The sequence below is a fragment of the Tachysurus vachellii genome, chromosome 7 (genome assembly GCF_030014155.1).
Source record: "Tachysurus vachellii isolate PV-2020 chromosome 7, HZAU_Pvac_v1, whole genome shotgun sequence".
In the NCBI taxonomy this organism is placed as follows: domain Eukaryota; kingdom Metazoa; phylum Chordata; class Actinopteri; order Siluriformes; family Bagridae; genus Tachysurus; species Tachysurus vachellii.
The window spans coordinates 15,385,201-15,396,509 of NC_083466.1; the positions used below are offsets into that span (position 1 = coordinate 15,385,201).

The 11,309-nt window shown below is 35.9% G+C and overlaps 1 protein-coding gene across 1 annotated transcript; it reads left to right on the forward strand.

Moving 5' to 3' along the window:
• Positions 1 to 80: 80 nt before the first annotated feature.
• Positions 81 to 9,964, forward strand: man2b2 (mannosidase, alpha, class 2B, member 2). The gene is made up of 19 exons (XM_060874622.1): positions 81 to 341; positions 798 to 944; positions 1,059 to 1,164; positions 1,565 to 1,737; positions 1,842 to 1,957; positions 2,080 to 2,257; positions 2,362 to 2,560; positions 3,078 to 3,268; positions 3,364 to 3,523; positions 3,663 to 3,808; positions 3,953 to 4,230; positions 4,807 to 4,995; positions 5,102 to 5,345; positions 6,107 to 6,217; positions 7,448 to 7,640; positions 8,155 to 8,301; positions 8,437 to 8,549; positions 9,396 to 9,516; positions 9,631 to 9,964. The coding sequence occupies exons 1-19, from the start codon at positions 213 to 215 to the stop codon at positions 9,720 to 9,722; spliced, it is 3,033 nt and encodes a 1,010-aa protein (XP_060730605.1). The 5' UTR covers positions 81 to 212; the 3' UTR covers positions 9,723 to 9,964.
• The last annotated feature ends 1,345 nt before the right edge of the window (positions 9,965 to 11,309 follow it).

Genomic DNA, 11,309 nt, shown 5'->3' on the forward strand with positions numbered 1-11,309 from the left:
ATCATTTTATAATGTTTTAACGATTTAACTTGACAGGTTTGATCAAAAATAAATAAATAAAAAAGAAAACAGTATTTACATCTGTTTCAATAACACGGTATTCAGAATCAAATCGGTTTGACGACGGTTAAATTGCGCATGCGCAGAAGGCAGTCATATGCTGTTGTCATGAGACGGTTTGTAATCGATGGTAGTGAAGTTTAACCGGAAACATGAAGTTTTCGCTGTTGTTTTTTGGGTTATTGTGTGTTTGTGTCTCTGTGAGTTATTCCACAAATCCAATCCAGACTTTTGTCATCCCTCACAGTCACATGGATGTCGGATGGGTTTACACAGTCCAGGTAAAGCTCAGTGTTATGGGGTGTTGACATCAAACTGGGGCTCTTAAAGTGGGGTCTGCCAGGGGACCATATATAGAATATCCAAAGACTTTGTTTTAATTATTAATGTAGATTTAAATTTTAATTGTTGACACCTCAACACACTAAAGCCAAATTTACTTTCACTATAAATATCACATTAATGTCTAGATTTTTGGATATATGTGTGGAAAGTTCAGAAAACATAATAGCCAAACTATTATTGTACACGTTTATGACATATATGTCTGTGTGTGTGTGTGTGTGTGTGTGTATATTAAACACAACACACAGACACACGTGTGTTTATTTATTTTAATAAATCTGTAAGGACACATAACATTTATTTTACTGTTAAGGAGGACATTTCAACTGTAAAAAACGTTAGAGAAGCTCTGCTGTAGAGAATGATGATGATGATGATGATGTTATCCACAGGAGAGCATGCATGCTTATGCGGCGAACGTGTACACCACCGTTGTGGAGGAGCTGACACGAGTTAAGAGTCACAGATTTATCGTAGTTGAACAAGAATTCTTCCGACTGTGGTGGGATACCACAGCATCTCAGTGGCACAAGACACAGGCAAGTAATAAACCTTCACTGCTGTCACTTTGGGTATTGCTGCATTTTTCTCTAATGTGAGCTTGTTGTTGTGGATACATATTGTCTGTTAATAAAGACTTGTTTTCATGTCAGGTGAGGCAGCTTGTGCAGGAAGAGCGTCTGGAGTTTGTTATTGGCGGTCAAGTGATGCATGACGAGGCAGTGACGGATATTGATGATGCCATCCTTCAGTTAACAGGTTTGTGCTGTGTTTATAGGGTTTTTATAAGTTGAAGGTATAACTTGGCCCAACAAAATAACGTTAAATTATTTTGTTTATAGCATGCATCTTTCCCACACAACCACCAGATCTCACAGGATGTCAGGCAAAACTTTTGGACAGTTTTATCAATGTAATTAGTGAACAGATTTTTGTCATCTAGTTTGTTATGCCCCACCTCCCAACATTTGAAGGCATATCTTGAAGTTAGAGGTTAGATAATTGATCGTATATATTGACTCTCAATATATTTACAATATTTTGAGTGATTAACTACGACTGAAATAACAACAGAACTGTGTAAATTAAATTTATAGAGTGAACAGATACTTCCTTTTCTGATGTACCCATGCCATCTTGCATCCTCTCTTTATTATAGAGGGACATGGGTTCTTGTATGAAACATTTGGTGTTAGGCCTCGCTTCTCCTGGCATGTTGACCCCTTCGGTGCCTCTGCCACCACTCCAGTCCTTTTTGCCCTGGCTGGATTTGATGCTCATCTCATCTCTCGTATTGACTACGACCTCAAAGATGAGATGCAAAAAAACAAGGTTGTCTTACCTTTCTCATTACCCAAAAATGTGTTCAAGAATATGTAAACTATGTATGCGGGCATGTTTTGACAAATATTATGATTGTACTTATATTTATACAGAGACTGCAATTTGTGTGGAGGGGATCATCCTCCTTAGGGGAGGCACAGGAGATGTTTACACATACAATGGATCAGTACAGTTACTGCACACCATCATACCTCCCCTTTTCAAACAAGTAAGCCATTACATCATAGTCTGTGTCACAAACTATACAGAATAATTAAATAATTGATTCCATTTTATGTACACAGGTTAAAATCCATTAACATTCTCCGACATATTTGTTGTTGTAAATAGGTCAGGGTTTTATTGGAATGGAGTTGCTGTGTTTCCAGACCCACCTAAAGATGGCGTGTATCCCAACATGAGCCTTCCAGTTACAAAGGACACTTTGGAGCCCTATGCTCAAACCATGGTGACCAACATTAAACAAAGGGCCCAGTGGCTCCAGACCAGTCATGTTCTCTGGCCTTGGGTTAGTTTATATTGGTACAACCAAAATCACTCACATTTCTGCTGTTAATATATCTACCTATTTGTTTATGAATTCTACATTTTAAAGTCTGTTGACATTTCTAGGGATGTGACAAGCAGTTCTACAATGCCTCAGTGCAGTTCACAAATATGGACATGTTAATGAATTACATCAACCAGCGTAGCAAGGAGTTTGGTGTGACTGTCCAGTATGCCACAGTTAAAGACTACTTCCAAGCTTTGTACCAATCGAATATGTCCTGGGAGGTGAGGGGAAGCCAAGATTTTCTCCCCTATTCCACTGGTAAGCTCTATTTAAATATCACAATATTCTAAATGAATTGATTTTGTTGGCAACTAATTATGTTATTGTTGTACTTCTACAGATGGGTAACAGATTATAAGTGGGAAAACTATGTAAAAGTGTCTTAGTAAAGTTTCACCAGCTACCAGAACAGATTCAGTGTGCAGATTGTACGCATCTCTGGATCTGTTCTAGCTAGATGATCAAAATTATTGGAAAAATATATTTTGGTAATGTTGGTGGAGAGCTCTGACACTTTAGTCCAACATATCCTATATATGTTCAGTTGGGTTCATATGTGGTGACTTTGAAGTCCCTGCATATAATGTACAAAACTGCACCCTATTCAAATCCATTTAATCTACTCTTTTGTCCTGTGGATGCGGTAGATTCATCCTGAAAGATCTCATTGTCATCAGAATAGAAATGTTTCATCATAGGATAAAGTTGTCCCCACCCATCTGTTAACTTCTTTTCTGTTTCTCCCACCTGATCTTGTTTGTTCATTCTTTTTCAGAGCAATTCCAGGCATGGACAGGATTCTATGCCTCCCGAAATGTTTTGAAAGGAGTTGCAAGAAGAGCCAGTTCCCTTTCCCATGCTGCAGAGTCTTTGTTTGTGCGCTACCGGATCAAGTACCCTGATGGCCCTGTCCAGAAAGAGTGGGCCATGAGCAAACTCAAAGCCATCAGATGGGCTGTCTCTGAAGTGCTTAAAGTTTTGTTTTTTAAAACAAATCTTTAGATAATTTTTGATATAATATTCATTAATGATTTTTGCTTGCATTTTCTTAATAAAACCAGGTTCAACATCATGATGGTATTACGGGCACAGAATCACCAAAAGTGGCAGATATGTACATGGATCACCTCATGCAAGGGATGATGGGCGTGCAAGAACTTTTGGCAGCCATGTTTCTTCTTCCTCAAAATCCGGGCATTCCTATCAACTCATTAAGCCCAGGTGAGCATGTATTTCAGATTCATTGATTTAAAGAAATATTATATAATATGTGATGCTACTGATATGTTTGTTAAAATATGAACGAAACACAGAACAAAGTCATTTATGAATGAATTAATTATGCATAATCATTTTTTAGATAATACAGAGTTGTCAAAGGATCTTGAGCAGCACATCATTGTGTACAACCCACTTGCTTGGAATGTTACAACATACATCAACATTTCGGTGAAATATCCTATGGCACTTGTGTTCGACGATAATGGGAACGCAGTTCCTGCTCAGGTAACTTAATCAATCAGACTTTTATCAGTCTCATATGTGTTCTACCCTCAACGCTGACTTGCATGGTATCCGTGCTTGCTTAGCTTCTTCTTCAGTGTGTGCTGATAAGTGATCAGTAATCCTATGTATTTTTTTTCCCCACAGATCCAGACATCTGCTGAGTCAGCAGATGATTATGACCTTTTTATTGTGGTGGAACTGGGTGGACTTCAATACAGAAAATACAGTATTCAGTTCCCACAGTCAAAGTGTAACATTGGTACTACCTGTGGACTCACTTACATAGCGAGGGTGGTGAATTTTAAGAGACGGCACGTTAGCGAGTGGAAGAAAAAAGGGAGATTGCTCTTGCCTGTGCTGAACGATTGCTACGTGCTGCTGTTCGACCAGGAGACAAATCTTCTACATAGTATAAAACTCAGGTCATCTTATATCAATTATCTCCAATTGATTTATTACATTTTAAAATTTTGTTTTTATTTCCTTCCATATTTCCAAGTACATTATCAGACGTGTACAAAGGTTTCTGGGTTCGGGGTGTTTTTTTTGTTTTTTTGTTTTTTTTAAACATTTTTTACTTTTCTGCCTTTTACATGAAATATTTGTCAAACTGAAATGTGTACTAACACAATTTATTTAAAAAAAAAAAAGCATTTCATAAAACTGTTTATCAAACAGAGGTACATCTGCAGTTCTACATCTACTTCTAGGCCTGATAACTAATTTGTGACTTGAATGAGAGAAATATTATATTGTGTTTGTAGGCATATATCAGGCACATACAGAATATGCAAAACTCTTTGCTTTACAAAGTTAAAATGTTGGTTTAAGCTTCTGTAAGTTCCACTAATCACAAGGCTCATGTTGCTTGTTTCTCCCACATTTTTTAAATTTAGTCATGCCTGTGTAAATATCTTGAGGTGCAAGACCTACGCATTGTAGGTGGATTTTTGCTTTTATCTGTCAATTTATTTATGGTTTCTAATATTTTGTTTCAGACATGAGAAGATGACCGTGAAGATACAACAAGACTTTTGGGAATACAAGGCCAATGGAGATGTCCACGCTGGGCCTATCTCAGATAACTATGTCTTTACTGTCAATGATACTGTCCCTGGGTACAAATCTGTCTCAATGCAAATAATACCAGGGAAAATCATTTCTGAAATACGTCAGTACTTCTACAGGTAAAAAACATTTCAACATATTTTTAAAGTTTAAGCTAATCATATCATTAGGTTATTTTTTTCTTGGATCAAGAATCTTATGTAACTGATAGAAATGTTTCTAAAGGGAGGAATCTGATAAGAACCACACTTACTCTGTGGTCACCCGGGTGCCACTGGGCTTCAGTGACAAGTTATTATGCCAGAGATTGGATCAGAGCTATGAAGTGGGCCCTCTACTGGTGAACAGAGAAGCTGTACTCAGAACCACCACCAGTCTGACTAACAACAAGACAATATATACTGATAATAACGGCTATCAGATGATGAAAAGGGAGTACAAGAAGTATACCAACAATACATTATCTAGAGTAAGAACAAGAAAGACACATGCAGTAACTTGAATTCATCATGATACAGTTGTGCTCAAAAGTTTGCATACATTGGGAGAATTTGCAAGATGTGTACCTTTTTTTTTTTTTTTTTTTTAAAGAAAAAAAATCTATTTTATTTCTTATAGGACTCAGGTTAATATGTAAAGCATAAATGGAAGGCACAATCACCAAACAAAATATAACACGAGAAAATAAGGAAATAATCTCTGTAGAAAAAATTATTTTTCTGTAAGTAGTGGGTAAAATCTTTCTATGCTTGACCATGGCTTAGTATCAACAGAACCTCTTATTTTCCACTACGTTATTATTCAGATCCATTGGCAGTTCTTTTGTCTTCCCCATGGTGCAGTATCCAGCCAAGTCAGTGCATCACCTCATGAGCTGAGAAACTCACTATTTATGCACAGACACTAATTACAATTACAAAGAGTCACAGCTGTGGAAACTTCCCTTTAATAGCCATTTAAACCTCTGTGTGTCAACCTGTGTCTTTATAATGTGGCCAAACATTCAAGGATGTGTAAACTTTTGATCACGGTTTTTAGGGGATTTCACTTATCATTAGATTTTAAAAGGAATCAAACAGCTATGTGATGATGACTTCACGTGACCACTATCCAATGGTTAACAATTTCTTTTTACGGTATATAAACTCTTGAGCACAACTGTATATATAAGTTTACTTTGATCTGTGTGTTTATCCTTATGTGTGTGGTGTACGTACTGTATACGTGCAGAACTACTACCCAATGGTACGAGGAGCATACATTGGAGATGACAACAGCAGATTGGTGCTTCTCAGCGAGAGAGCGCATGGAGTAGCTAGTCTCAGCCAGGGCCAGATAGAGGTGCGTGAAGCCTACACACTTTATCACACAAATGATCATTTTTGCAGGTTAATACAGAGACATTATCTGGATTGAGACTGCTCCTTTTTTAGCTATAGGATATAAAGCACAAAATAAATTACTATGTGGATAGTCAGTTTTAGACACAAACAGTAAACAAAAGCCTGTTAACAATCTGCCAGGTGAAGCCATACAACAGCTGATCAACTAATGCTAAAAAAAGTCAACACTATGGTTGTTGATGCCTAGATAATCTATAAACACTCTGTAAACAAAGACTAGCAAAATAGTTCCTTTAACTTTATTTGAATAGTTACGCAAGTTAGTAGATCATTTATACTACAAACTCCTTCATAGTCTAATTGTAGGCCCTATTTTATAACGTTATTTAAAGGCAGAAAATCATCTTTACATGTTGAAAATTAGTTTATAGGCTGGGGAAAAACAGCTTGCAGTGTGATTAGTGCTATATCCTAATAATTGTGACGTGTGCCTTGACGAAATCCATTGTAAAGTTTGTACATGTTTAAAAATGCAGCATGAAAATTAACTTCAGTCTTGAAAAAAGATGAAAATATATTGGTGCATTATTACAGTGCTGCTGTATTAAAACATTGGAATCACATGAATGACTTACTTTTTTTAGTAAAGTCATAAGCAGAAAAATATGATGAGACCTTTTGTGACAGTCCAGAGTACTTTGCTTTTATAAAATAAAATAAAAAACAGACATGTGTGTTCACTATTCCATATAAAACTGTCAATTTACAGACTACACTCAAGCTTGTATATTAGCTAATACATATTCAGGTCAAGGGATGCATAGCAAAGCTCTAATGAACTCACTAGTTTAATAGTTAACAATTGTGGAATTGGGTCAAATCCTAAATGGCTTTTTGTTGGTTATGTAGTTTACGATGTATTCAATGGACACCATTATTTTCTATGCACTGCAGTTCATTTATAAAGAGATAATAGCAAATCATTTGTTTCTAAGCATCATCACTTTCATAGAAGAAGTCATAAGAAGGTTAGTGTTGTTAAGTCCCATTGTTATGGAGATGCATATAATAGCTATCACACCCTGTAAAATATGCTTTTACATATTTTACTTATTTAAGCCAAAGACACCAGTTTATAGGAGTCTGGTTTAGGGAATAGCTGCCGAATATACATGCCATGCCAGCACTATTGTCAAGGTTGTTGTTGTTTGTGGTGGTGGTGTTGTAGGTGATGCTACATAGGCGGCTTTGGAACAACCAGGAGTGGAATCTGGGATATAACTTGACCTTGAATGATTCCTCAGTGGTTCGGCCAGTTCTGTGGATGATGGTTGGCTCTCCTGCTGCAATGACCTCTATCTATCAGCGGGCAGCATTACAGCTACAGCATAGGCCAGTGGTATTAGCTATAGACAAACCTGGTGAGTTAGCACACAGTTATATATAATATTTGAATATTGAAACAGCAGAAAGCATACAGCGTGAAATGTCACTATTTGAATGGGAGTATACAACTGTAGAAGAGTTAAGACAAACGGTGGAAAATTTGTGCTAAAAGAGTGTTCAGGAAACCTACTGTAAATAAGAGTCATTATTATTACAGCAGCAGTTCTTAGGTAAAAGTCTACAGTATCCAGAGTTAAAACAATCTTGTTTTTAATGTAAACAGTTTCTGGGATATAAAAGCCTTATAGTATCCACATGATACCATCTATAGCGGTGTCTTCAGTCGTATCAGCAAATAAAAAGTATGGCTATAGACTTTCTTTCATACAGATTGGTGGTAGACTTGATAGTTGAAGGGAGCCCAGCATATGATGATTAAACAGGTGGAAAAGGGTGTAACTCCTGCCTTGTTGGAATTAAAGGCCCTTTGTTTTTTTACAACAGGATCTTGACCATTATATCCTCTTTTACTCTTTTCATCTTTATCAGAGAAACCATGGAGGAGGAGAGAGCGCAAGAATGGACCCACTGTTCAGCCTGTAGTTTTGCCTCAGAATCTCCACCTACAGTATTTCAGTATACCTGGTTGGAGCTACAACCCAAAACACGCCCAGCACCTGCAGGATCTTAACTTTGGTACTTAAATCCTTATAGATTATACACTCACATTGCCAGTCCTAAGTTTAAATTCACTTTCTGACTTTACTTAAGCATTCTAAGTATATGTTCATGTAGTTTGTAATTTTTTATTATTTTTATTATTATTGCTAGGTGAAGAAAAAGCAGCTAAATCAGACTTTGATTGGGTTCTCTTGAGGATTGCTCACTTGTATGAGAAAGGAGAGGATCCTGCTCTGTCCCAACCTATAACCATCAACTTAAAGGTAAAACAATGTGATAATTAATTTATTGTCTGGTATACTACAGCTTGAACAGCAAGGGTAGGAACGACGGAACAAGAGGAAAGGAGGAGTCAATTAAACAGCCAAAGGAAATCAACACAGTCAGGCCAATAGACATTAACAAGGCTCAAAATGAGGGGGTGGAATGAAATGTCTATGAGCAGGAACTACTATTAAAAAAAAATAGCAAGCACTACTGAAAAATGTTAGCTTGTGTACAGAAAATGGGGAAGTCAAGAGAAGATTGAAAACTTGCACTAGAATTTTAATTGAATGCAAGTTGAGTTGGAGGGTGAATATTCTTTGCTGGAAAAGCTGAATAAACATGCAATGATTTTTAATATCTCACATTAAATGAAGTAAGCAAGTCCGTTTATATGCACTGAAATACTCAATTTCTATCATGTATAATCACTCAATTGCCAATTACTATCAGTGATCACTGTTTATATGGCCATAATGACCAAAAGTGCTAATTTTTATTTTCCACATAATGTAGATAAACCTTTTGCAATTGATTGCCAATTATACTTATGGAAAACACCTGACATACACTTTCACATTGTATTATAGAATTTTTAAGCTACTTAATGCAATCCAAATATTTGCCCTGGAATTTCAGTGTGTTACAATTGCATTCTGTATGGTTTTAATTTTTGAGGTATAATTCATGCACAGTGCTGTGCAATAGTGTTGTACCTTTAGTTTTTATCTAGTACAAGTTGGATGTTTCTTTAAAAAAATATACTTTCAATGTTTAGCTGTTTTTGTTATAGTAAAAGTTGATTTGCTCTTTATCATTCCCACATTTTTTTTGTCCCCGTTCAGGAAGTCATGCAGGGAATCGGGGAAATAAAGGAAGTGCAGGAACGTTCCCTCACAGGAACCTGGAACATCACAGACCTTCAGAGATGGAGGTGGAGGACAACTGAAAAGGGAGAGAACACTGGTATAACTAACTTGCTTAAACCTGCATGTTGTTCATATTATTATGGATTTAAAAATAAGTGGAAAATTTTACATATGAAGCTGATTAAAAAGTGTGTGTGTTTGTTCATTTCAGAGAGCACCAGCTCCTTTCGAGGTGTGACTGAGGACTTCACTGTTACCATATCACCCAAAGAGATCAGAACTTTCTTGCTTTACTTTAAATAGTACTCTGTAGTCTGCCCTTTCACTCAGTTAAATCACAAATTTGAGTTTATGAAAACTTTGTGTTGTGTGTAAACTTTCATTACATCCCTGGAAAAGTTTCTTTTAACATAAACATTTTGTCTTTTTCTGAAATGGCCATTTTCTTAAACTCAGATTCCTGGTGCAGCAAACCTTTATGCGTCTTCTGTGAAGACATAGAACTAGTTCTGTATTACTTGATTTGATTTATTGGTGATCTTTTTTTTCTTGAGTCAAGTTTCTGAAAAAGTATTTGAATTTCAATAAAGTGATTAGTATTTTTGTTTATTGGTTGTCGGTATTTAACTATATAACTACCAAAGGTAACTAGGATAAATTTTTTTCATAACAGAAATTGCACATGTTCACTGAAACTACCATTCAGTGTAACCAGTTTAAGCAACAGATAAACAACATTATCCTGTTCAGTGTTGGACCTGGGGCTTATCCCAGGAAGATTGGATATTCAGATGTACTAAAATGAAACCCTTAAGGACACAAAAACTAAACCAAAAACAAATACATTTCTATTATTTAGGTATATTATCTACATACAACATGGTATACAGTAAACACGGTGATAATGTATAGTTATAATAAAAATAACGTTTTTTTTTTACGTTATTCATGACAAGTATTAAAATTGAGTTTTATACACTAGAATTCTTGACTGATTGAAAGTCTCCCCCCCCAATAATTACTGTTAGACAATAATATTGAGCATTATATTGATTATATACATCTGACTTTATATTGTAATGTTCCCAACAAATACTTTAAATGAACCATAAAAATGCTTCCAATAAATATTTTGAGGTTATAATATGCATGTATTTAATATATACCTTGTTAATCTTTGAGTTTATCTTGACGTGTGTCATGGTTATTGTTAAGATTACCCTTCATTAGTGCCAGTGGAAAGTCTTGTAAAAAGTGGTATTGAATACTGGTGTTTATCAGCATCTGTAGGCTACATATTGTACAATGTTGCATTGGTATTAAAGCATAATGTATTGAATATTTAACACTAAGCAATAATACATTTAGTAATTACGTTTAGTTATGTTTTATAAGGTTTTGTCATTCCTACTTAATTCTGACAAGACACAAGTACTTGTATAGGACACCATACAGCCACAGGTAATCTTGCGGATTACTTAGTAACTCTAAATGACCTTTCTGTTTCATCATGTGCATCAGTAGCAAAACCTTGGTGTGATTATTGACTCCAGTCATTAATTTGAAGCTCATGTGGATAGTATTACTAGGATAGCCTTCTTTCATCTCAAAGTAAATGCTAAGATAAGAAATATAATTTTAGTGCACAATGTAGAAAAAAAAATAGTTCATGCTCTGGTTACCTCTAGGTTGGATTTTTGTAATGCCTTACTTTCTGGATGTTCCAGTAGGTGCAAAGCAAGCTCCAGTTAATTGAGGATGCAGCATCTAACCAAGAACTAGTCCTCACTAGGACCAGAAGATGTGAACACATGGCCGAAATCTTAGCCACACTATATTGGTTCCCAGTTAAATTTCATTTTCAAATTGATTATAAAATACATCTACTGA

Excerpts from the sequence above, each read along its gene's own strand:
- man2b2 (XM_060874622.1), top strand. The coding sequence starts at position 213 with ATGAAGTTTTCGCTGTTGTTTTTTGGGTTATTGTGTGTTTGTGTCTCT. Across the intron at positions 8,302-8,436 it reads CCTGCAGGATCTTAACTTTG|GTGAAGAAAAAGCAGCTAAA; the intron begins GTACTTAAATCC and ends TATTATTGCTAG. Across the intron at positions 9,517-9,630 it reads TGAAAAGGGAGAGAACACTG|AGAGCACCAGCTCCTTTCGA; the intron begins GTATAACTAACT and ends TGTTCATTTCAG.